The sequence below is a fragment of the Podarcis erhardii genome, assembly GCF_964252035.2.
Source record: "Podarcis erhardii genome assembly, chromosome: 10".
In the NCBI taxonomy this organism is placed as follows: Eukaryota; Metazoa; Chordata; class Lepidosauria; order Squamata; family Lacertidae; genus Podarcis; species Podarcis erhardii.
The window spans coordinates 3,245,973-3,272,915 of record NC_138500.1 but is presented as its reverse complement, the minus strand read 5'-3'; the positions used below and the strand labels follow the sequence as shown (position 1 = coordinate 3,272,915).

General features: G+C 47.6%; 2 protein-coding genes across 8 annotated transcripts in view; both read left to right on the top strand.

Moving 5' to 3' along the window:
• Window positions 1–20,416, top strand: part of LOC309351843 (uncharacterized protein) — a 31,970-nt gene extending 11,554 nt beyond the window's left edge. The window contains exons 2-4 of one of the 5 annotated variants that reach the window (XM_081879943.1): window positions 3,760–3,932; window positions 11,859–12,031; window positions 17,438–20,416. In XM_081879943.1, coding sequence (XP_081736069.1) covers window positions 17,680–19,461 — 1,782 coding nt within the window. In that variant the 5' untranslated portion in view covers window positions 3,760–3,932; window positions 11,859–12,031; window positions 17,438–17,679 and the 3' untranslated portion in view covers window positions 19,462–20,416. Of the gene's footprint in view, window positions 1–3,759; window positions 3,933–10,841; window positions 10,897–11,858; window positions 12,032–17,437 lie in introns of those variants that run through there. The other 4 variants (XM_081879941.1, XM_081879942.1, XM_081879945.1 and 1 more) reach the window with 4 other exon arrangements.
• The window catches only part of LOC309351867 (uncharacterized protein), a 96,534-nt gene that overhangs the window by 49,561 nt on the left and 20,030 nt on the right, over window positions 1–26,943 (top strand). The window contains exons 1-2 of one of the 3 annotated variants that reach the window (XM_081879998.1): window positions 2,323–2,573; window positions 6,018–6,194. The exons of 1 other annotated variant lie outside the window; for it this stretch is intronic. The gene's annotated coding sequence lies outside the window, so the exon portion shown is untranslated. Of the gene's footprint in view, window positions 1–2,322; window positions 2,574–4,895; window positions 6,195–26,943 lie in introns of those variants that run through there. One more of the 3 variants, XM_081879997.1, reaches the window with a different exon arrangement.

The window sequence follows — 26,943 nt, the reverse complement described above, 5'->3', positions numbered from 1 at the left end:
AAGACCACACTGAGCTTCTTGAAGAAACAGGGGGTATATAAAGGCATCCAATAAATTTCACTAAGAAGAAAGGTAAGATCCTGCTCTTAGGCAAGAAGAATTTGCTGCACAAATATAAGATGGGGGATACCAGGCTTGCCAGTAGTACACCTTAAAGGTAAAGGGACCCCTGACCACTAGGTCCAGTCATGGCTGACTCTGGGCTTGCGGCGCTCATCTCGCTTTCCTGGCCAAGGGAGCCGGCGTACAGCTTCTGGCTCATGTGGTCCACGAAGGTTGTCTGCTACACATTGCTCTGTTTCTTTCTGCTCTTTAAATTGTGTTTTGTTTCAATGGGATCGTCCTGCTGCACTTTTTAATTGTGGGCGCTCCTTTGAATGTCTTTATGGAACTCTTTTCTTGTGTGATTTAGCGACGGACATTAATCTTAGTGTAAATGGGTGGAACTCTACATTGTGTTCTTAAAATCCTTCTGTCTGGGCCAGATGGAAGGATCCCCTCTCTGCTCCCCATGTGCTGTTCTTGGGGGGGGAGACCCTTTGTGACGCAACTGGGGATGTTTTTGGGGTGCTCTCTCTGTGATGGGGGGAGAGCTGCTATCTGAGGGTGTACAAATTGCAACGCGCTTTAGTTCTGGGCTGCTTCACTCCTTGCATGGAGCGGGGCTCTGCCTGCAAACAGATCAACAGCTGCCTTGCTTTCTTTCTGGCCTCATTGTGTTACCTCTGAGGGAGACACAAGGGAAGAATTTTACCTGGGTGTCGGGCATAGCTGTCAACCGTCCCTTATTTGGCAGGGAACTCCCTTATCCCAGTGCCTTTTCCCGCTGCTGTCCGGGATTGATGATGTCCCTTAAATTTCCTGAGCTTCATGCTCGCCCGGCTCAGGGGGAAGCAGCGGCTCGGGGTCCTCCGCCTCGAGAGAGCGTGCGCACGAGCTGCTGCGTCTCCGTCTCTCCCTTTTCACCCTCAGGGGCGCATCGTGAGGAGACGGGTGGTGGCGGGTGGGCAGGCAGCCCCTCTCTTGCGAGACTTCCGCCACGCTGCCAGGGGAAGATGGAGACGGCAGCGGCAGCTGAGGAGGCGGCCTGAGGGAGGAGGAAGAGGAGGGCATGGGGAGGGACGCAGAAGGGCAGTGCTTCAGCGGCCACCGCGGCAACGCAACCACCTCATGCCGGGCTCGCGGGCGGCGTGGGCGAAAGTTTCTCTCCCTCCCTCCCTCTCTCTCTCTCTCTCAGGCGGGGAAGGGCCGATGGAACTCCTTGCGCCAGGACGACGGAAGCCCAGACGTGCTGCTTAGCATCCCCTCCAGCCAGTGCAGCATCTTAATGTAGTGATTTCCCCCTCTGCATCCCTTTCCTAACTCTACTCTTATAAATCATTTGTCCATCCATAGTTCAAATTTTTACTACAAGTTTTCTGTCAATCCTACTAATGTATGTAACTCTTGACAATAGCTTTTCCAATAAATTATAAGCTTTCCCCATTCTTTGTTAAAGAGGTCCTCTTCCTGGTTTCTAATTCTGCCTGTAAGCTTTGTCCTTCATCAGTTTTGTCTGCCCCTCTTCTTTGGTGGGAGTTGTAGACCCTTAGGATCATCTAGTCCAACCCCCTGCAAAACACAGTCAGGGGCAGCCAAAGCAGCATGGCTCTATCAGTGCCGGATTTCTGTATAAGCTAAGGAAAATCCCTTGTTGTGGCTGCTGGTCCCTTATTTTCGAGGCTGCTGCAGTGGCGTAGCGTGGGGGTGCAGGGGGGCCCGGCCGCACCGGGTGCAACATCTGGAGGGGGCGCGCTCGCTGCCTCTGGAGTCGCCGAAGAGCCTCGGGCGCAGGCTATAGCAGAGCCCCATGGCAGCAGCCCAGGCAGCAGCAAGAAGAAGCTGGCAGCGGCGGCAGGTTAGGGGTTAGGGGCGCAAATTACTTGCCTTGCCCCGGGTGCTGACAACCCACGCTACGCCGCTGGGCTGCTGGTCCCTTATTTCCACATCTGTAGTTGACAGCTATGGTGTGTGTGTGGGGGGGGGGTGTTTGTGCAAAAGCCCAAGCCCCATTTTTCCCGTAACACAGGAGTCACAGAGCCCAACCCGCTACTCCATGTGCACCAATACCTAAAACACGGCCGGATCCAATCTCATGGCGTGGGGGGGGGGGGGAAGGATTTCGCAGTGTGAACATTGGGGGGGGACCCCTCTTTGCAGCTAGATCTCCGGGATCAGCCCCTCCCCCCTCTCCTGATCCGCAGGAGGAAGAGGAGAGGGGGAAAACCTTCTTGTCCCCACCTCAATCCCTCCCCTCCTCCTCTCACCCCGCCCCCACAACCCAAGATCCCACCCCCAAACGTCCCACCCCTGTTCCTCCAATCCGGCTTCTGTTCCGGGAATGGGGGGGAGTGTGTGTGTGAGCCCCCTCCCAACCTGCCTGCTTCTCCCGGAAGTGGAGCTTCCACTCCGGATTGCTGCTCTGCCCCGTAGCTCTAGGGGGGCGCCTTCGGAAAGAGGAGGGAGGAGGCAGGGGACCCCCCCCCCGTGGATGTTGCAGAAAGGAAAGGAGAATCGGGAGCGAGGACAAGGAGGTAAAGGGGTCGCGGGGGGGGGGAGAAGAGGACCCAGAGACCCCCGCCAGCTCCCCCAAGCGCCTTCCGTGGGGCCTGGATCCCGGCGCCCACCCACGAGGACTCCCTGGGGCGCGGAGAGAAGCGGGCCAGGAAAGGGTTAAGGGGTGCGCGAGGCGCCTGGATAGAGACCCCCCCTGTCCCTCCCCATCTCGTCTGGGGGGGGGCAATAGGGACGGAGAGATGGGGCGCGCACGGCGAGGGGTCAGTCGCGCAAGAGTGCAAGGGAAGCTCCGGGAGAGAGGGAGGGGGTCGAGGAATGGGAGGAGGGAGGGGAGCATCCCTGGGTCAGAGAAGGGCAGCACGGGGGGCGGGGGGGGAGAGAGATAGGAAGATCAGTCTTTGGGGAGAAGTCTCCGTCGTGGCGCCCGCTGGGAATATCCGGAGCGCTAGGGGCTCCGCGCAGAGAGAGGTGGGCCACGAAAGGGTTAACGGGCACGAGGGATAGAGACCCCCCTGTCCCTCCCCGGCTCGTCTTGTGGGCCCCTTCCGGCTGAAGAGATGGGGGGAGTGGTGCCAAGGAAGCCTCTGGATGCAGGGGAGACTCCGGGAGAGAGGGAGGGGGTCAAGGACGTGGGGGGGGGAGGAAGGGCAGTATTGGCAGGGTGGGGGGATATAGGAAGACCAGTCTTGGGGGGGGGGCGTCTCCATCGTGGCTTCCTTGGGGATTCTCCGGATGGGCCGCCTTGGCCTCTCTCTCCCGCCCAGGAATCGCCCCCCCCCCTTCAAGACGACCACAGAGGTATCCCTGGAAAGTGGGGGTCCTGTCCCCCCACCCCTTCCTTCCTGCAAGCTCCATCCTCTTCCCGCCCCATAAGCCCCTGCCCTGTCCAGACGCAGTGATTCTGCCCAGTCCAACCATTGGTCCCCTGGAGAGGAGAGGAAATCCCGAGAGGAAGAGGGGAGCGGGGAGGCCTTCTCAGAAGCGGCTCTTGGTTTCCCCAATCCCACCCAGGAAGCAGCCAGAAACCTTTTCCTCTCTCTCAGGCTTCCATCTTTATTGTCTTTTCCACTGCCTGGTTCATTGAGGATGAGGATAATGTACACCTCTCATCAGAAACAGGGGTGCAGAGTCCATGGAATGGCTCTCAGGGCTGATACAGAAGTTGCACCTCAAAAGCATTTCTGTTCCTCTTATTCTTTGTAGGCAATGTCAGAGTGACTGACAAGCTGAGATATAACCCATCAGCATCCGATGACAGCGACTGCATGAATCTTCTGAGTCAAAGGAGCCATTTTCAGGATAGACAGTGTCTGTGGCTGGAGGCTCTACACACCGGGTTTGCCTGTGCAGGCCAAAGACTGCCAGTATTAGCACAGGTGAGGTGTGTGACCTTCCCAAATTTACAGACTGTATGCGAAAGAGAGTTTGTGGGTGGGATTATAATTTACAGCAACACTGTGATTTTCTCTACCCATAACATTTCGTGAGCTGATATTGCAGTACGAATTCCAAAATAACTACAAAATAATCACATGATAATAGTAATAGTACAGTGGCACCTCAGGTTAAGAACGGAATTCGTTCTGGAGGTCCATTCTTAACCTGAAACTGTTCTTAACCTGAGGTACCACTTTAGCTAATGGGTCCTCCTGCTGCCGCCGTGCAATTTCTGTTCTCATCCTGAAGCAAAGTTCTTTAAAATAGGTAATATTTCTGGGTTAGCAGAGTCTGTAACCTGAAGCGTCTGTAACACGAGGTATTTCACCCCAGCCCCTCTGGGCAGCTTACAGTACATATAGGTAAAGGTAAAGGGACCCCTGACCATTAGGTCCAGTTGTGGCTGACTCTGGGGTTGCGGCGCTCATCTCGCTTTATTGGTCGAGGGAGCCGGCGTACAGCTTCCGGGTCATGTGGCCAGCATGACTAAGCCGCTTCTGGCAAACCAGAGCAGCGCACGGAAATGCCGCTTACCTTCCCGCCAGAGCGGTACCTATTGATCTACTTGCCCTTTGACATGCTTTCGAACTGCTAGGTTGGCAGGAGCAGGGACCGAGCAACGGGAGCTCACCCCGTCACGCGGATTCGAACTGCTGACCTTCTGATTGGCAAGTCCTAGGCTCTGTGGTTTAACCCACAGCGCCACCCGCATCCCTACAGTACATATACAAGACAGTAAAACATCCAACATTAAAAACCTCCTGATACAGCTGTCTTCTAAATGTCAGATGGTTGCCTACCTCCTTGCCCTCGGAAGGGAGGGCATTCCATGGGGCAGGAGGCAGGGGTTGCTGGAACCCCTGTTGCATGCTGACAGCTTCTGGAGGCCACAGGTGAGAGCTGAGTGCAGGGTGGGGACCAAGGGTGGAAAAATGACCCCAGGAAGTGCAGGACATGTCCCCCACCAAAGGAACTACTGCTCCCCAACAGCCCATGACATCTAGATTCAGGTAGGTAGCCGTGTTGGTCTGACGCAGTTGAAATAAAAAATTAAAAAATAGGGACTAACTATGATTGTTCTAGGTATAAGCTTTTGTGTGCATGCACACTTCTTCAGATACACTGACACAGATGTCACCAGACCCTTGTATATCGTGGGAGGGTGGGGTGGGGTTTTTCTCAGAAGCGTACTCCTACCACCATCTCCCACTACCCTTCACTATATGAAGAAGTGTGCATGCACACGAAAGCTTATACCTAGAAGAAACTTAGTTGGTCTCTAAGGTGCTACTGGACTATTTTTTTTTACTTTTTTACTTGTACTGTGTCAGACCAATATGGCTACCTACCATTAAGTACAGTTATCTCCTTGCCTTGAATATCCTGCTTTTCAGTGCCAGATTAGGATAGTCCTGTGTCAGAAGACTGGCTCGAGATCAGGCAGCACATCATCATTATAAAGAAACATTGGGGTGGGTGTTTCCACCTGGGATTCCCATGTGCCATCTGCTTTCCTCCTGCTTCTGCTGCTCTCTCCATGCAATGTGAGGCATGTAGACAGAGGTCCATCTCCAAGAACAGGAGCTTCCCTGAGCACCCATTCAGCTGACCCCAAGCACCAAGCCTTGTCACTACTTCTCTGATTGACCCAGACCACAGTCCATGGAAGAGATGTAGACCTTGGTCTCCCAAAATGGTCCATATGGACCTCCTGAGGTCAGTGGGACTGTGCAGGTGATTCATGAAGATCTAGAGGTGGAAACGGGGGCAACCACTTGATTGGAAAGGCAGTCCCACAAGACAACAGTATTCCAAGATCATGCTGTGTTATTAAAGATGATTGAGGATTATGAAAAGTTGCTGATGCATTACTATCATTTGACATCATAGCATTTTCATTTCCTAAAAATTGGGAACATGGGGAGGACATGGGAGAATGTAGGAGATGTTGAAATAAGAGAAGGTGCTAATGGCAGTTGATGTGTCCTTTTTTCCCTGTGTTATCTTTCTTGAAACCCAAACAGGATTTCCTTTCTGCCCACTCTGAAAAAGGTGATGGAGAAGACAGAATTGCAAAGGACAGGGCACCTTTCGTTTCATTAGGATTGGCATTAAAATGTGTGAAATGTGGAATATGCTTCACTGAATGAGCACACATAGTTCACATCAACGAACACAAAAAGGACAGAACCCATTTAAAGGTATGGAGTGCGGAAAGAGCTTCTCTTTCGATGCAACACTTAGAACACACCAGGGGACTCACAGAGAGAGAAAACGTTTTAAGTGCAGGGAGTGTGGGAAGAACTTCAGTCATAGTGGACACCTCAATATACATCAACGCACACACACAGGGGAGAAACCATATAAATGTATGGAGTGTGAAAAGAGCTTTAGTGATAGTGGAACCCTAAGAAGACATCAACAGACTCACACAGGGGAGAAACCATTTAAATGTATGGAGTGTGAAAAGAGCTTTAGTGATAGTGGAAAGCTGAGATCACATGAACGGACTCACACAGGGGAGAAACCATATGAATGTATGGAGTGTGGAAAGGTTTTCAGTCAGAATGGAAGCCTTAGATCACATCAACGGACTCATACAGGGGAGAAACCATTTAAATGCATGGAGTGTGGAAAGAGCTTCAATCAGAGTGGAAACCTTAGAAATCATCAACGGACTCATACAGGGGAGAAACCATTTAAATGCATGGAGTGTGGAAAGAGCTTTAGTGATAATGGAAACCTTAGAAATCATGAACGGATTCACACAGGGGAGAAACCATATAAATGTATGGATTGTGGAAAGAGATTTAGTGATAATGGAAACCTAAAAAAACATCAACGGTCTCACACAGGGATGAAACCATTTAAATGCATGGAGTGTGGAAAGAGCTTCAGTCAGAGTGGAGACCTTAGAAATCATCAACGGACTCACACAGGGGAGAAACCATATAAATGTATGGAGTGTGGAAAGAGCTTTAGGGTTAATGGACACCTTAGACAACATCAACAGACTCACACGGGATAAACCATTTAAAGGTATGGACTGTAGAAGGAGCTTCAGTCAGAGTGGAACCCTTGATTTATGTCAACAAACTCACATAAAATACTAACCATATAAATATCAGGAAAGTAGATAGAGGTTCACTCTTAGTGGAAGTTCAAAATCAACAGACTCACAGACCATCACAAACTCAAAGAGGAGAAGCAGTTTAAATGAAAAGATTGCAAAAAGATTGCTTTATTTATAATGGAGTATTTAAGGAACATCTAGCGACTCTCCCATGGGAGAACCCATTTAGATGTATGGAGTGTGGGACGTCTTCCTCTCAGAGTCCACTGTGAGCAATGAACTCAGCAGGAAACCAATCCTAAAAGCATGAGGTATATGTGAAGCTCTGGTGTTTATATGTAAAACTGTATAATAATAAAATAATGAAGGCAACATCTCCCAATGGTGAGTATAATTTTACATGAAAGTACTTTTGGTTTTTGCACCAAACTCTGTCACCCCCCCACCGCATGATCTCCCCGCACTGCTTCTTCACCATAACTTCATTGCTGCCTCCTGTCTTGCGCGTTCTGAAGAAAACTTGAAATGCTGAAATTGAATGGGAGATTTCTCCACAAGCCTAATTTCAAGAGGGGGAAGGAGGGGCTGCAGGTAGCAGGGAAGTCTCCTGGGGGGCCCATCTTCACTCATGAATCCCATGGGGCAACCCCAGAGCTCCTGCTCATTCTGGGGTTTGAGGAAGATAGTATTTTTCCATAGTCCCAGAAGTTTTGCTTCAATGATGCTTCTCAGGAGTTTTCCTACCAGAAGACCACAGTGCTGTGGCTGCTGTTGTTGTCATGGAGTGGCTGGTGAGGGGGGGGGGAGGCACCAGCTGGGGACCCACAAGGGAAGAAGGCTCAGATCCTGGGTACTGGTGGTTGGATGAGTCGAAAGAGGGAGAAAATGGAGCCGACTGGAAGGGGAGATGTTGCAAACTGAGGAGGAAACAGGGTTTGGTGAGCGGGAAGAGGCTGGGGCAGAGAGCAGTTCAGGCTCAGAGGGAGGAGAGGAGGGGGCCTGGAGACCCAGAAGAAGCCGGATGCTGAAGCATCCAGGGAGACTTCCCCCTCCTGCTGCGACCAGCACATGGAATCATGTAATGAATCCTCCCCAAAATGATTTTCTTATTCCAAACAATGCCCATTTTAGGAGGAATGAATTGTTTTACGGAGTGGAAAAGGGAAATATCTAGATTTATATGGAGTGGAAAGAAATCGAGAATTAAACAGCTGTTATTAACAGATAAAAAGGAGAGAGGAGTTTTTGCATTGCCAGATTTGCAATTCTATCATGTGGAGGCAGGATTGGTTTGGATAAAAGACCTTAAATTTTTTATTACAGGATTCATCCAGCCCAGCCTTTCACATGATGAATTCTGCATTTATGTTAAATAAGCAGGAAGACAATATACCGTCCTCCTTCTTGTTCCACGTAGAGATTTCTCAGGAGACAGATGAGGTGATCAGGCACTCCCATTTCTTTAAGAACTCCCCATAGTTTGCTGTGGTCAACACAGTCAAAGGATGTTCTGTAGTCTCCATAATCCAGCGCATTTTTGTAATTTGGTCTCTGCTTCCTCTGCCCCTTCGAAATCCAGCTTGTACTTCTGGGTGTTCTCAGTCCACATACTGCTTAAGCCTGCCTTGTAGCATCTTAAGCATAACCTTGCTAGCCTGTGAAATGAGCACAATTGTGCCAATTGGTGTCAAAGAAGGATAGACCTTTCTTTATGTACGCTACAGCAGCAGCAAGAATACTCATCGCAAAGCATTGGAAGACACAGGACCTACCCACCGTGGAAGAGTGGCAGATGCAAGTAATGGATTACATGGAAATGGCAGAAATGACGGGCAGAATTCGAGACCAGGGAGAAGAGTTGGTGGAAGAAGATTGGGAGAAATTTAAAACCTATCTACAAAAACATTGTAAAATTTTTGAATGTTGATGACATTGAAATGAATTGAAGAGGTTCTAGTAAAAAAGGTAAAATAAGAATGTGAAAGAAGGGATAGATATCAGATAAAAATTAGGATTAAATAATATGTGAAGAAAGATAATTAAGGACAAAATTAATAAGAATGAATTTGCTAATTAATTTTAAACTGGAATACAAGAAAGGGAGGTGTGAGGAAGTCAAGGAAATAAGTTTATGGATGGTAAGAAACTAAAGAGAGAGATTTTTATTTTTATGTTTTTGAATTTTTTAGTGTTTTGTTCTTTTTCTTTTTTCTTGTTTTTCCCCTCCCCCCCTCATATATGTTAATTATGATGTGTTTGTAGTGTTTATTTGTTCTGTGTTTTTCTTTATGTAATTTCTTTCTTTGATAAAATTTAATAAAATATCATTTTTAAAAAAATAAAATGAAATGAGCACAATTGTGCGGTAACTGGTGCATTCTTTGGCACCGCCCTTCTTTGGGATTGGAATTCATGTGTGGCAGGAACCCCCCCCCCCATCACTCAGTTTGTACAAACACGACACACATACACTCACACACGACATATGCAATGCTTCTGTTATAAATTCATATAAAATCAGCCGTACATCGGATCTGCACCGTTCAACTTTTATTTTACACCATGAGGGAAGGACTATCAAAGGGGGGAGACTTGAGACAAGGCAGCCAACACATCCACAGTGAGCACTGCCCAGTTGGCATGCCAACCTTGATGGTCCTGGACAGAAGATCATTCCACTCACAAAGGACCTGCATATGGAAGTGGATTCAGTACGGACTGAAACACAGGACAGTGACCAGCCCTTCCCTCTGGGGGCAGGAAACAGTGAACTGCCCCCTTTGTCTTCAGGAATGTAATCATGGGGAGGGGAAAGGAGGAACCGGACAGGTGAGAAGACCCTCAGGTTACCACCACAACTCCTCCTCCTTCAGAGAATTCACACGTCTCTGAGGTCTCTCAGCCCCACTCACCCCACAGAGTGTTTGTTGGGGGGGGGGAGGAAGGGAAAGGAGAATGTGAGCCGCTATGAGACTCCTTCGGGTAGTGATAAAGTGGGATATCAAATCCAAACTCTTCTTCTTCTTCTCCTTGAACCCCTCCTCTGTGTAATGTGTCAATGATGTAGTTATGATGTAGTCTTGGGGGTGTAGCGTGGGGCATTAGCAGCTAATAAAAGTTGGGGTCTTCTTTTGTTGGGGGCTTCCATCTTGTTCCACCTGGGGGCAGGTGGGAGTCCTGTGACGACAGTCTTCAATCAAGACCAAGCCGACTGGCTGCTCTTCTGCTCTGCTCTTCCTGGCTGGTCTCCTTGTTTCTGGTTCAAGGGATCCCTCAGATTTTGGAATCTGCTTCTGGCTGCAATTGTATCGGCTGCTTTGCTGAGCCTCTTGGCTGCTGTGCCTGGACGGGGCCTGTGTCCAGGGTCCTTGTCCTGACCTTAGTCAGAGGCTGGGGTGGGGAGCTGGGATTTGGGGGGAGTCGTTTAGCTGCCCCCCTCCATTCCTGGTTTGAACAGCACCAAGACCTAAAACACGGAGGGATCTAGGCTCGTGGGGTGGGGGAGGGGAGGATGCTGCAATACAAACTTTGTAGGAAGGACGGGACCCACTTGGCAGCTGGATGTCCGGGATCAGCTCCTCCCCCGCTTTGCTGATCCCAGAAGGAAGAGGGGAGGGGGAAACCTCCTTTCCGCCCCCTCAATCCTTTCCCTCCCTTCCCCCCACCTCCTCCTCTCACCCCGCCCACCACAACCCCAGATCCCGCCCCTTCTCTGCGCCGTAGCTTTCCGCGCGCTTTCGGAAAGGGGAGGAGGGGCGGCAGGTAAATCCCCCCCCCCCCCCGTGGATGCTGCAGGAATGGAAGGGAGGATCGGGAGCGAGGACAAAGAGGTAAAGGGGTCACGGGGGGGGAGGGGAGAAGAGGACCCAGAGACCCCGCCAGCTCCCCCAAGCACCTTCCGTGGGGCCTGGATCCCGGCACGCGTGCTGCCAAGGCGGCTTTCCTCGCAGGGGCGGAGATAGGGCGCCCACCCACGAGGGCTCCCTGGCCCCCTTTCCCCCTCGCAGGCATCCCTGGGGCGCGGAGAGAAGCGGGCCAGGAAAGGGTTAAGGGGTGCGGGAGGCGCCGGCATAGAGACCCCCCGTCCCTCCCTTGCTCGTCTTGGGGGGGGCATTAGGGCCGGAGAGATGGGTTGCGCCTGGCGAGTGGTGAGCCGGGCCAAGGGGGCGTCTGGGTGCAGTGGAGACTCCGGGAGAAAGAGAGGGGGTCATGGAAATGGGGGGAGAAGGGAGGAGGCACCGTCGGGTCAGGGAAGCGCAGCAATGGGGGGGGGGAGGAGAGAGAGGAAGACCAGTCTTTGGGGAGACATCTCCATCATGACGCCCACGATGAATCTCTGGAGGGGCCGCCTTGGTTTCTCCCTCCCACCCAGGAATTGGCCCCCCTTCAAGGCAACCAGAGAAGGATCCCTGGAAAGTGGGGGGTCCAGTCCCCCCACCCTTCCTTCCTACAAACTCCATCCTCTTCCCGCCCTGTCCCTGCCCTGTCCAGACGCAGTGATTCTGCCCAGTCCAACCATTGGTCCCCTGGAGAGGAGAGGAAATCCCGAGAGGAAGAGGGGAGGGGGGAGGCCTTCTCAGAAGCGGCTCTTTGTTTCCCCAATCCCACCCAGGAAGCAGCCAGAAACCTTTTCCTCTCTCTCAGGCTTCCATCTTTATTGTCTTTTCCACTGAGGATGAGAATAATGTACACCTGTCATCAGAAACAGGGGTGCAGAGTCTATGGAATTGATCTCAGGGCTGATATAGAAGTTGCACCTCAAAAGGATTTCTGTTCCTCTTATTCTTTTTAGGTAGTGTCAGAGTGACTGACAAGCTGAGATACAATCCTTCAGCCTCCGATGACAGCAACTGCATGAATCTTCCTAGTCAAAAGACCCATTTTCATGATAGACAGTGCCTGTGGCTGGAGGCTCTACACACCGGGTGTGCCTGTGCAGGCCAAAGACTGCCAGTATTAGCACAGGTAAGGTGTGTGACTTCCCCAAATTTACAGAATGTATGTGAATGAGTTTGTGGGTGGGATTATAGTTTACGGCAACCCTGCGATTTTCTCCACCCATATCATTTCATGAGCTGATATTGCAGTACGAATTCCAAAATAACTACAAAAAAATCACAATATGATAAGAATGATTGTATTATTTATATCCTGTCCATCTGGTTGGGTTTCCCCAGCCACTCTGGGCAGCTTCCAGTACATATAAAAGACAGGAAAACATCAAACATTAAAAACCTCCCAATACGGTGCGGCCTTCAGCTATCTTCTAAATGTCAGATAGTTGTTCATTTCCTTGACCTCTGAAGGGAGTGCGTTCCACAGAGCGGGCACCACCACCGAGAAGGCCCTCTGCCTGGTTCCCTGTACCCTCAGTTCTTGCAGGTAGGGAACTAGCAGAAGACCATCAGAGGAGGACCTCAGGGTTCAGAGTGAAGGATGCAGGTAGAGACGCTCCTTCAGGTTCTACAGGGCCTCCATATAGTAGGAAAAAACAATCAGAGGCAGCAAAAAAATCCATTCAGCAGATAAATTTAGTACTGAAGGCAAAGAATTATAACAATCCAAAAACTGAATTTATAGTAAAACCCTAACTTAGCATACCAAAACAGCACTCAAGTAAGAAAGACACAAGCAGAGTAGAGAATAGCAAAATAGAAAGTGGGACTAGGCGCCTTTCAAGACTGTAATTTATAAACAATTCAGTGTCAGAGTAACTTTGGGACTGGATACCAAGCCTGGCTCCACCCCAGTTTAAGCCAGCTTCTTCTGGTTCCCAGAAACAAGGAAGGTTCAGCATAATCTCATAACAACTGATCCCACCACCTGCTCTTAGCAGAAAGGAAAATGTTCCAGCTAGAGAAAACACCTGCTTTGAATCACACAGAGTAAAACTACCAGAACTTTCTTGAAGCAATAAACTAGGAATGATCTCTATATTTTAGATCAATACATTTCTTGCCTGAAAGATGCAACCATGACAATTTAAAGATCAGCACAAGCAGTTTGAATTGTGCTCTGAAATGCACTGAGAGCGAGTGAAGATCCTTTAGGACAGTGTTACAAGGTTGAACTTTCCATTAAGTACAGTTACCCCTTTGCCTTGAATATCCAGCTTTGTCAGTGCCAGATTAGGGTAGTCCTGTGTCAGAAGAGGGGCTCGAGATCAGGCAGCACATCAACATTATAAGGAGCAATGGGGGTGGGTGTTTCCATCTGGGATTCCCATGTGCCAGCTGCTTTCCTTCTGCTTCTCCTGCTCTCTCCATGCAATGCAAGGCATTTAGACAGAGGTCCATCTCCAAGAACAGGAGCTTCCCTGAGCACCTATTCAGCTGACCCCAAGCACCAAGCCTTGTCACTACTTCTCTGACTGACCCAGACCACAGTCCCTGGAAAAGACGAAGACCTGGGTCTCCCAAAATGGTCCACTTGTACCTCCTGAGGGAATTGGGACTGTGAAGGTGACTCATGAAGATCTAGAGGTGGAAACAGGGCTGGATGGAGGATTATAATAATAATATTATAATAATTTATTATTTATACCCCGCCCATCTGGCTGAGTTTCCCCAGCCACTCTGGGCGGCTCCCAATCAAATGTTTAAAACAGTAAAGCGTTAAATATTAAAAACTTCCCTGAACAGGGCTGCCTTCAGATGTCTTTTAAAGATAAGATAGCTGCTTATTTCCTTCGCATCTGAAGGGAGGGTGTTCCACAGGGTGGGCGCCACTACCGAGAAGGCCCTCTGCCTGGTTCCCTGTAACCTCACTTCTCGCAATGAGGGAACTGCCAGAAGGCCCTCGGCGCTGGATCTCAGTGTCTTTATGATGCAGAGGATGGAGAATGACCAAAGGAACGATGAACCAGAGAAAGAGAGGGCCTTTGCATGGACAGAGAGCAGCTGCCTTTCCTGTGAGGAAGCAATTTAATTTAATTATGGTGTTTAATTTAATTTAATTTAATTATGGTGTGTTTGTAACATTCTCTTTTTTATTGTTTTGTTAGTTTGTTCTTTGTACAGGTTTTAATTTGATTTTAAGGGGAGGGGTCAGGGCTGCCTGGGAGTGGGTCCCATCAAACAAAATGGCTGGGGCAAGTCCCAGGGGTGGGTGTGTGTGTGTACTGGGGCAACCAATCTCAGTGATCACGGGTAGGAGGAGGAGTTAAGCTAAGACCAGACCACGTCATTACTGAGGAAGGGGGCTTACTCATTGTTTGAGGACTATCCCTGACTCCAGGTCTGGTCTTGACCAGACGGGATACTGGAATCAGCAAGGGATACCCACATATCCTGAAGGTGCTGCTGTGCAATGCCAGGTCAATGATCCATAAAACCACTGTGATCCATGACTTGATCGTGGATGGAGGACTTGACCTGGCATGTGTAACAGAGGCTTGCTTGGATGAAGCAGATGGGCCTGTCCTTGCCGCTGCTTGTCCACCGGGTTTCGCTTACACTCAGCAACCCAGGTCATGTGGGCAGGGAGGGGGGTTTGCAGTGATTTTTAGGAAATCATTAGTTTGCACCAGGCGTCCTATTGGGAAGACCCAGTTTTCTGAGTGCATGTTCTGGAAGTTGGGCAATAGGGGCAGTACAGGATTCCTTTTGGTGTACCAACCCCACCCCCGCTTCACCAAGGATTCCCTGCCCGAGCTGCTTCAGGTCGTGGTGGATGTTCTCCTGGAGACACCTAGTTTGGTTGTCCTAAGGGATTTTAACATCCATGCTGACACGACCTTACAAGGGGCCGCTCGGGACTTCGTGGAAAGCATGGCCTCAATGGGGCTGTCCCTGAATAAGTCTGGCCCAACCCATAGCCGCGGACATGCCTTGGACCTGGTGCTTACCTCTATTGATGTTTGTGATCTGACACTAAGTAAAAGCGAAACGAAAGAAGTGCCATGGTCAGATCACTTCCTGGTGCAACTGGGCTTCTCAGCGACCCTTCCCTTCTGCAGGGAGGTGGGACCGATTTGGATGGTCCGCTCCCACCACATAATGGATCCAAATGGTTTCCAGAGAGTGGTAGGGGATGGTTTATCCCATGTTGATGGCCTTTCAGCTGATTCCCTGGTGGTCTGCTGGAATGTGGAGTTAACCAGGGCTATTGACTGGCTCTGAAGCGCCCTCTCTGATTGCATGGAGCCTGAACAGCCCCGTGGTTTTCCACGGATCTGAGGGCAATGGAACAATCATTGAGACGGCTAGAGCACCGGTGGCAGATGACCCATTCTGAAGCTGACCGGACACGGGTTAGAGCTGAATGTTGAGCCTACCAAGTGGCGGTAGTGACGGCGAAAACTACTTTCTTCACCGCCTCTATTACATCTGCAGAAAACAGCAGCAGGAGACTTTTTCAGGTGGTTCGCAATTTAGCAGAACCACCTGCTCCATCAGGGCTCAGTGCGGCCCACATGATCTCCTGCAATGATTTTGAAAAGTTTTTTACAGATAAAGTCGCTCATTCACTCAGGTCGCTCAGGTAGACTCCACCGTGGCATCAGGGCCGGGGCAGGAGAGTGCTAGAGTCTGTCTAGTCAAGTTGTGTGGGATTAATTCCAACCTGTTACCCCCGAGGATGTGGACAGACTGCTTGGACGAGTGAAACCAACCACTTGTCTCCTTGATCCTTGCCCATCCTGGCTTATAAAAGCTAGACAGGAACGGCTGGGCGATGGGCTTCGTGGGGTGGTGAATGCTTTCCTCCATGAGGGAGCCTTTCCAGACCCACTGAAAGAGGCAGTTATTAAACCGCTTCTTAAAAAACCATTTTTAGATGCGGGCATGATGCCCAACTATCGCCCAGTCTCAAATCTTCCATTCTTGGGCAAGGTGAATGAGCGAGTTGTTGCTGAACAACTCCAGGCACGCCTGGAAGAAGCGGACCATTTGGATCCCTTCCCGTTGGGATTCAGGCCTCATCATGGGACTGAAACTGCCTTGGTCGCACTGATTGATGATCTCCGGCGGGCTAGGGACAAAGGTGAGAGCTGTTTCCTGGTTCTGCTGGATCTCTCAGCGGCGTTTGATACCATTGAGCATAACATCCTTCTGGACCGTCCTGAGGGGCTGGGAGCTGGGGGCACTGTTATACGGTGGTTCCGCTCCTTTCTCCTAGTCCGTGTCCAGAAAATGGTGTTGGGGGATGAGTGTTCAGACCCCTGGGCTCTCACTTGTGGGGTGCCTCAGGGTTCTGTACTCTCCCCCATGCTTTTCAACATCTACATGAAGTCGCTGGGAGAGATCATCAGGGGATTTGGGCTGGGTGTTCATCCATATGCGGATGATACCCAGCTCTACCTCTCTTTCAAATCAGAACCAGTGAAGGCAGTGAAGGTCCTGCGTGAGTGTCTGGAGGCGGTTGGAGGATGGATGGTGGCTAACAGATTGAGGTTGAATCCTGACAAGAGAGAAGTACTGCTTTGGGGGGACAGGAGGCGGGCAGGTGTGGAGGATTCCCTGGTCCTGAATGGGGTAACAGTGCCCCTGAAGGACCAGGTGTGCAGCCTGGGAGTCATTTTGGACTCCCAGCTGTCTATGGAGGCGCAGGTCAATTCTGTGTCCAGGGCAGCTGTCTACCAGCTCTATCTGGTACGCAGGCTGAGACCCTATCTGCCTGTGGACTGCCTTGCCAGAGTGGTGCATGCTCTGGTTATCTCCCGCTTGGACTGCAATGCGCTCTATGTGGGGCTACCTTTGAAGGTGACCCAGAAACTACAACTAATCCAGAATGCAGCAGCTAGACTGGGGACTGGGAGCAGCCACCGAGACCACATAACACCGGTCTTGAAAGACCTACATTGGCTCCCAGTACGTTTCCGAGCACAATTCAAAGTCTTGGTGCTGACCTTTAATGCCCTAAACAGCCTCTGTCCAGTATATCTGAAAAAGCATTTCCATCCCCATTGTTCTACCTGGACAATGAGGTCCAGCACCGAGGGCCTTCTGGCGGTTCCCTCACTGCGAGAAGCCAAGTTACAGGGAACCAGGCAGAGGGCCTTCTCGGTAGTGGCACCCTCCCTGTGGAATCCCCTCCCACCAGATGTCAAAGAGATAAACAACTACCAGACTTTTAGAAGACATCTGAAGGCAGCCCTGTTTAGGGAAGCTTTTAATGTTTGATGTATTACAGTATTTTAATGTTTTTCTGGAAGCTGCCCAGAGTGGCTGAGGAAGCCCAGCCAGATGGGCAGGGTATAAATAATAACTAAATTATTATTATTATTATTATTATTATTATTATTATTATTTCATAAAAATGGGGAACTTGGGTAGGAAGCGTGGGAATGTAGGAGATGTTGAAATAAGAGAAGGGGCAAATGGTGATTGATTTGTTCTTTTCCCTTTGTTCTCTTCCTTGGAATCCAAAAAGGACTTCCTCTCTGCCCACTCTGAAGAAGGTGATACAGAAGAACGTCAGAATTCCAGGGGACGGGGAACCTTTCATTTCGTTAAAAATAGACATTGAAATGTGAGAAATGTGGAATATGCTTCACTGAATGTGCACACATAGCTCACATCAACAAACTCACAGGCGAGAAACTTTTTAAAGATTTGAAGTGTGGAAAGAGTTTCACTGATAGTGAAAAACCTAGAATACATCAGCGGACTCCCATGGGTAAGAAAGGATTCAAATGCAGGGAGTGTGGGAAGAGCTTCAGTCAGAATGGAAACCTTAAATTACACCAAAAGACTCACACAGGGGAGAAACCATATGAATGTATGGACTGTGGGAAGAACTTCAGTCAGAGGGCACACCTTAAGTTACATGCACAGACACACAAAGAGGAGAAACCTTTTAAATGTATGGAGTGTGGAAAGAGTTTTCGTCGAAGAGATACACTTAGAATACATCAACAAACTCACACAGGGGAGAAACCATTTAAATGTGTGGAGTGTGGAAAGAGCTTCAGTTCCAATGCAACCCTTAGATCACATCAACGGACTCACACAGGTGAAAAACCATATGAATGTATGGAGTGTGGAAAGAGCTTCAGTTACGATGCAGGCCTTAGATCACATCAACGGACTCACACAGGAGAGAAACCATATGAATGTATGGAGTGTGGAAAGACCTTCAGTCGGATTGGAAACCTTAGAATACATCAACGTACACATACAGGGGAGAAACCGTTTAAATGCATGGAGTGTGGAAAGAGCTTTAGTGATAGTGGAACCCTTAGAATACATCAACGGACGCATACAGGGGAGAAACCATTTAAATGCATGGCTTGTGGAAAGAGCTTTAGTGATAGTGGAAGCCTTAGAAAACATCAACATATTCACACAGGAGAGAAACCATTTAAATGTATGGAGTGTGGAAAGAGTTTCAGTTTCAATTCAAACCTTAGACAACATCACCTGACTCACACAGGGGAGAAACCATTTAAATGCATGGAGTGTGGAAAGAGCTTTAGTCAAAATGCGCACCTAATTTTACACCATCAAACTCACACAGGGGAGAAACCATTTAAATGCATGGAGTGTGGAAAGAGCTTTAGTCAAAATGCGCACCTAATTTTACACCATCAAACTCACACAGGGGAGAAACCATATACATGTATGGAGTGTGGAAAGAGCTTCAGTCACGATGCAAGCCTTAGATCACATCAACGGACTCACACAGGGGAGAAACCATTTAAATGCATGGAGTGTGGAACAAGCTTTAGTTATGGTGGAAGCCTTAGATCACATCAACGGACTCACACAGGAGAGAAACCATTTAAATGTATGGACTGTGGAAAGAGCTTTAGTTACGATGCAGGCCTTAGACAACATCAACGGACTCACACAGGAGAGAAACCATTTAAATGTATGGAGTGTGGAAAGAGCTTCAGTTTCAATTCAAACCTTAGACAACATCAACTGACTCACACAGGGGAGAAACCATTTAAATGCATGGAGTGTGGAAAGAGTTTTAGTGATAGTGGAAGCCTTAGAACACATCAACGAACTCACACAGGTGAGAAACCATTTAAATGTATGGAGTGTGGAAAGAGCTTCATTCAGATTGGAAACCTTAGAATACATCAACGGACTCATACAGGGGAGAAACCATTTAAATGTATGGAGTGCGGAAAGAGCTTCATTCGGATTGGACACCTTAGAATACATCAACGGACTCATACAGGGCAGAAACCATATAAATGTATCGAGTGTGGAAAGAACTTCAGTCAGAGTGCACACCTTAGACAACATCAACGGACTCACACAGGAGAGAAACCTTTTAAATGTATGGAATGTGGAAAGAGCTTCAGTTATAGTGGAAACCTGAGAGTACATCAACAGATTCACATCGGTAAGAAACGATTTAAATGTATGGAGTGTGGAAAGAGCTTCAGTCAGAATGGAAATCTTAGAACACATCAGCAGACACACAGGGGAGAAACCGTTTAAATGTATGGACTGTGGAAGGAGCTTCAGTCAGAGTGGAAGCCTTGATTTATGTCAACGAACTCACACAAAAGACAAACCATATAAATGTCAGGAAAGTAGGTAGAGGTTCAGTCCTAGTGGAATCCTACATCTACAGACTCATGGACAGGAAGAACTTTAACAGTTGACACCCTACAAACCCATCAACCCTCAAAGAGTAGAAGCTGTTTAAAGGGAAAGATTGCAGAAAGTGCTTTAGTTATAATGGAGTGTTCAAGGAACATCTAAGAGCCAGTGTGGTGTAGTGGTTAGGAGTGGTTCGTAATCTGGGGAACCGTGTTTGCGTCTCCGCTCCTCCACATGCAGCTGCTGGGTGACCTTGGGCCAGTCACACTTCTTTGATTTCTCTCAGCACCACTCACCTCACAGAGGAAGGGAAAGGAGAATGTTAGCCACTTTGAGACTCCTTCGGGTAGTGATAAAGCGGGATATCAAATCCAAACTCCTCTTCTTCTTCTCAGAGTGGAGAACCCATTTAAATGTATGGAGTGAGAAACGTGTTCCTTTCAGAGTTTACTCTTCTTCATAGCAATGAACTCAGCTGAAAATCCATCTTCAAAGCGTGTCATGTATTTGTTCTGGTGTTTATATGTAAAACTGTATAGTAATGAAATAATGAAGGTAACGTCCCACAATAATGAGTATATTTTTAGATGTAAGGTACCTTTTGATAGTGAGGGGGAGAGGGTGAATCTGTATTTCTGGTGGTGAGTGAGGATTAGGGCTGGGCATATATTGATCTCATCCTATACCAGTTTCTAGACTACATTGTGATAACCTTTGGAAAACCATGGATATGGCAATACACCATGAATCACAGTGTGTGCTTCTGGGATGCACATTTGCCTCATAGCAGCCGGCAGAAAGCTTTGCTTCATGAAGGGCTTCTGTTTGATCGCTTGCCATCACAGTTGGAGATCTCTTTATCGGAGGAGAAAGCGGTATATCAAAGGCAGGGGAAACTTCTCCAGCGCAGCAGACCCCCGGGAAAACCTCAAATCGAGCATTTTGAAGACAAGGAATCTGGCAGGTGTCAAAAGTGGGCTCCCCCCTCCCTGAAAAGTTCTGTTTTTGAGCTCCGAGAACGAGGGGGTTGGAGCGGTGACACATCGGACAAAAAGCTTCCTGTGATTAAACGAAGCTGCGAAACTGTGAGGCATTAGCGGTCAATTCTTCCAACATCAAAAGGACTGTATTGTGTGTACCTTTTATGTTTGGATTATATATGGCTAATGTAAGGGTTGTGCTGACAAGCTAGCTGAGATAATGCTCCGGGCACACAGCCATCTCTGTACAAGGGATTTATTGCTAAGCTTTAAAGCAGTTACAAGAGTTCAAAAACACACTTCATCTCTCAGAGTCAGATGAATCGTCTGACTTTTTTTACGCCTCCCCCAGCAAGCCCATTTCCTGAGTCCACGCCTCTTCCTTCCTCTGCTCTGTGAGTGGCTGGTTCCCAGTACTGGCTCCCCCCTCCCAGCTTCCTCCTCTGACGTGGAAGAGAAACTGCTAATTACCGGCGTGGGCTCTCTGTACTTGCCTCTCTGCTTCCCCCTCAGCTCTTTTGCAGCCTCCAATTCCCTGACATCCACCCCCTCCTCAAAGGCCCCCTCCCCCTCGGGAGAATCGACCACCCCCAATTTACCCTTCTCCACAGTTCCTCGTGTTCCCCAATAGACACTTTCCTCTTCTTCTTCCTCTTCGTCAGATGGTGGGAATCCCTCGAAATCCTCTTCATCATCCGTCAGCCCGAACACCTGTTGGAAAAATGTACCCCGGGGTTTGGGTTTGTCAGGGAAGAAATTGTGGAAGTCCTCCATTAGACCCTCGTCAGTGATACAACTCTCCGGGACCCAGGTATTCTCTGAACTAGGGGCCCCTTCCCACACCACCAGATACTCTTGCCTCTCTGCTTCCCCCTCAGCTCTTTCGCAGCCTCCAATTCCCTGACAGCTAACTAAAGACCTGACCTGAAGTGTCACTAAATCAGAGATTTGCCCAAGGACTTGTTCTGATCGTAATGCTGTGTTGACAGAGTTAAAATTGTCTCTACAGGGTACTTTTAGATGGCAGATGAATTATGTTTTACTAAGAAATGAATTGATCGTAAATAAAGCTCAAAAGACCCTAAAGGACTATTTTGAAAACAAAACAAATTCCTTCCAGTAGCACCTTAAAGACCAACTAAGTCTGGTTGTTTTGTTTTGACTATGGCAGACCAACACGGCTACCTATCTGTAACTGGGACTATTTTGAGTTGAACCTGAATCCTGGAATTGAAGCAAGGGTAAAGTGGTAATGCCAGGTATTTTGATTCAACAGAATTCTATCAGGAAGGAAGCACAGAATGAGCAAAAGGAAAAAGTTCTGTCTCAAAGGAGAAAGAGAAAAAGCTAAGATGTAACCCCCCCCAAAAAAAACCAGATTCAAAAGGAAATTAAAGCATTACAATCTTAGTCTTCACAAATAGTAAACCAAGAAATTGAATGGGAAATTATATTGATGAAACAAAAGACTTTTGCATCGGCAAATAAATGCAGAAAATTATTGGCTTGGGGACAGAAGGACAGTACAATAATTAATATTATGGAGGATGGTAAGAATATTGAGAACCCAACAGAGATTAGAAAATGTTTTCAAAAGTACTATAAGCAGCTTTACAAAAAGGAAAAATTGATAAAATGGAACAGTTTTTGGACAAAAATGGATTGCAGAAAATTCCAGCGGACAAAACAAGCCTACTAAATGAACTGGTTACAAGACAAGAAGTTGAAGGGGGATTGCCTAAATGAAAATAGGCAAAGCACTAGGACCTGATGCTTTAACTTCCAAGTATTATAAAATATTTAAGGATTGGCTGATACAACCATTGATGGATGTTTGTAACAAAATATTAAAGGGGGACAAAGCACCGGAGTCCTGGAAAGAGGCCTTCATCACTCTGATATCCAAACCAGATACAGATAGAGCTCAAGTAAGGAATCAGCGACCAATTTCCTTGTTGAATGTGGATTATAAAATATTTGTAAATATTTTGGCTACAAGATTGAAGAAGGTTTTGAATAAGCACATACATAAAGATCAGTCAGGTTTTTTATCTGAGAGGCATATGAAAGATAATATTAGGAATGTACTGGATAATATTAGGAATGTGCTGGAAAGATTAGAGGCAAAAAAAGAATCTTAAAGCAATGTTTATGTTTAGTGATGCAGAGAAAGCCTTTGGTAATGTTTCTTGGAGTTTTATGAAACAGAACTTGTGTAATATGGGGATCGGTCAAAAAAATTTAAGTGGTATTAATGCAATTTACTTGGAGCAGAAAGCAAAAATTATAATTAACAATGTGGTCTCAGAAGAAATTAGAATTGAGAAGGGAACCAGGCAAGGGTCCCACTCCCCCCCCCCCGCTTTCTATTTCTGTCCTAGATGTGCTGCTGAATATGATAAGGAATGATGAGGAAGTTAAAGGCATAGTAGTGGGAACTAAACAATATAAGTTAAAAGCCTTTGCTGATGATTTGGTATTGACTTTACAGGACCCTGAGATCAGTGCAATCAAAGCACTGAAGATAATTCAACAGTTCGGACAAGTTGCAGATTTCAAATTGAATAAGAATAAAACCAAAGTTTTAGGGGGGGAAATAATGATACATGAAAAACTTAATTTAGAGGAACCCACAGGGCTGAAGTTTGTGACAAAGGTGAAATATCTGGGTGTAAATATGACTGCAAAAAATGCATTTGTACAAAGACAACTATGAAAAGTTATAGAAAAATATCAAAAGAGATTTGGATATTTGTACAAGGTTGAAACTATCTTTGTTGGGCTGAATTTCTGCAATAAAGATGAATGAATTGCCTAAGGTGTTATTTTTGTTCCAAGTACTCCCTATCATTGATAAGTTGAATTATTTTAAGGAATGGCAAAAGGTATTATCTAAATTTATCTGGCAGGGGGAAAACCTAGAATTAAGTTTAAATTATTAACAGATGTAAAAGAGAGAGGGGGTTTCTCCCTGCCAGATTTAAGGATTTACTTTGAAGCTGCAGCCTTTTGCTGGCTGAAACAATGTTTTTTATTGGAAGATACAGATGTTTCGGATTTGGAAGGTTTTGATAATGTATTTTCTTGGCATGCATATTTATGGTATGACAAGATAAAAGCTCAGAAAGGATTTAAAAATCATATAATTAGAAAATCTTTGGATGATGTTTGGATAAGATACAAGGATTTGCTAGAAAGGAAAACACCCACATGGATATCACCGTTGGAAGCTAAAACTCATAAAAGGTTGAATATTAAAGATACACGGTTGAAGTATAATGATAGTTTGATGGAAGTAGGGGACCAATTTAGATTAAAATCTTATGATCCGTTGAAAGATAAATTAGATGATTGGTTCCAGTACACCCAGATAAATGAAATGTTTAAAATGGATAAGAAAATTGGTTTTCAAACAGAGAAATCCAAACTAGAAATGGATTTATTAGATACAAAAACAAAATACCTATCTAAGATGTATAATTTATTGCTGGAATGGCATACGAGAGATGTACAAGTGAAATCTGTAATGACTGAATGGGCCAGGGATGTGGGGCACATCATCATGATGGTGGATTGTTAGAAATTGTGGAAAAAAGAATTGGAAGAAACAAAATTTACCAACTATTGAAGAATGGCAGATGAAGATGATGGACTATATGGAACTTGCCGAACTGACTGGGGGACTCCGAGACAAGAGAGAAGAGATGGTGGAAGAAGACTGGAAGAAGCTTAAGGAATATTTGAAAAAATATGTTAATATTTAAATCTCAGAATAGTTCTGGTAGTGGATATAGGCTGTAGGGTTAGAAGTAGAAGATAGTGTATTTTAAAATAATATTATTTGTAAGCGATAAAATGTGAAGTTAATTTAAGTGTGATTAAAAAAAAAAGATGGTTAGAAACTATGATATATGTAAACTGCTAAAGGTGAAGTAAAATGAAAATCAGATAGGTGGGACTTGGGGAAGCCCACCTAACAATGTTTAGAAAAATAAGGATAAGAGAATAATCTGTTTGCATTGTTTGTTTTTCTGTTTGTTTTCTTTATTTGTGTTATAAAATGAATAATTTTTTTGAAAAAAAGAAGAAAGCTTTTGTAATGGGATAAGGGGTTGCTTGTGCGTAAGCGCCAAAACGCTCCCAGTTGCATAGTTGGCTTCAAACTCTCCCTAACCGGACAGCCATAAGTTCGTGGCTGCCTTAATCACTGGCAGAATCCGTCAGTGGGTGTTTCCTGAACTTCTTCCAACATAAAAGTTCTTTGACAGAAAGTCTCCTCCTTGATTCCCTGCGCGACAGCTTTCTGCGCAGAGTGGGCGTTCCAAGGGGAGGTCCTGAGCTCTCACCACTGGTCTCGCTTGAAGCATCTCTGAGCCTTACCTCCGACGCTGTCTCCTCCTCCCCTCCTTCTTCAGCGGAAGCCCTCCCTCTTCCCCGGCTGGTTCCCTCCTCAGCATCCGAGGGTCTCCCAGCATCCAAGAGCCTCTCCACCACCCTGAGCTCCGATGGCAGTTCCCTGCCAGGTTTGCTTCGTGAAGCCCCTGCAGATGCCGAGTTCCTGACTTCCCTCCCAGACGACAGGAAGCGAAAGTCACACCTCCATTGCCCTGCGTCCTTCCAGCCTCTTTCCTCCCTTGCTCCCTTCTGCCGGTTTGTGTGCCTGACTTAGGTATCCTGTGTGCTCTATTTTTTTTATGGCTGAAACTGGATTTGCTCTCAGGAGCAAAGTTTTGTGCCTCACTGGGGTCCCAGTGAGAACTGTACGCTTTGAAAGCTCAGTAAACTATTACTGAAAAAGTCCTGCTGCTTCTGTGTGTGTTTTTGACCTCAGTGTGGGACTTGCTCTACACGTGGCCCCTACCCCGCCGATACTTGGCTCAGGCCTTGGAGTTGCTGTAATCAAGCATTCAAGATGGGTGTTTGTGTGACAGACTGGTTTTTGCCACAAACTTTGTCACCCCCACCACCGCATGATCTCCAAACATTACTTATTCAACAGAACTTCATCCCTGCCCCCTGCATGTTCTGAAGAAAACTTAAAATTTAATGGGAGATTCCCCCCCCCAACCTAACTGCAAGAGGGGGAAGGATGGGTTGCAGGTACCAGGAAAGTCTACTGGGGGGCCAATCTTCAGTCATGAACCACTTAGGGGAACCCCAGAGCTACTGCTTATTCTGGGGTTTGGGGAGGATAATATTTTTCCTTAGTCTCAGAGGTTATTAGTCAATCATGCTGCTAGGGAGTCTTCCTGCCAGAGAACCACAGTGCATATTGCTATTCTACTGATTTTACTCTTGTTGCTGCTGTTGCTGTCATGGACTGGAGGGGTGCGGGGGGGGGCACCAGTCTGGGGGACCCACAAGGAAAGAAGGCTCAGATCCTGGGGGCTGGTGGAGGGATGGCGATGAGCAGATAGAGGGAGAAAAGGGAGCAGAGGGGGAGGGGAGGTGTTGCAACCTGAGGATGCAACAGGGTTTGGTGAGCAGGAAGAGGCTGGGACAGAGAGCAGTTCAGGCTCAGAGGGAGGAGTGGGGTGGCTAGGAGACCCAGAAGAGGAGGCCATCAGCTGAAGCATCCAGGGAGACTCCCCCTCCTGCTGTGACCAGCTTCCCTCTCCCCTGGTCTCCTAGAGCACACAGAGAAATCCAGTTCAGACCCATGAGCCTATACATTATATTAATGGGCGTAGGGTTTTTTTTGTCCCAACATGTATCACTTTAATCTCATTGACAATAAACTGTTTTTTCTGCCCATTCACCCCATTTGGAGAAGTCCTTTTTGAGCTCCTTGCAATCTCTCTTTCTTTGAACAACCCTGGACAATTTACTGCCATCAGCAAACTGCCCCCTCCCTGCTCCCTCCGAAGTCTAGATCATTTATGAACAAGTTGAAAAGCCACAGATCCCAATACTGATCTTGAGGGGACTCCGCTTTCTGCTCCTCTCCATTCAGAGAACTGTTCGTTTACTCTCTTGGTGCTTCAGAAAGAGGGCTGCCTCAGACAGAGGGGGCACATTTCTTCTAGGGGCACATTTCCGGGGTCCCCACGGTGCCCCCAGCCTGGCTCCACTCGGCCAGGGCAGCTGCATTTTGTTTCGCTGCAGGTGAGCCTGCCCCATGCAACTTGGGGTCTTAAAGGAACTTTGATGGGGGCAGAGGGGTCGCAGCTTCCCCACACTTGTGAAGGAGCCATGGGGGGGGGAGGCAGGTGTAATTGGGGGGGGAGTGGCATGGAGCAATTAGCGAGATGGAGCTTCTGGAGCCTGTGCTGCCCCCTCCCTGAAACTTTCCTGAGCCTCTCTCCTTTTCATTTCAAGGATTGGGGGTCCCGCACAGCCCTCAGGGCACCTCAGTGTCTTGGGGGGGGGAGCTATTTTGTTTGCTGAGGGCAGGGAC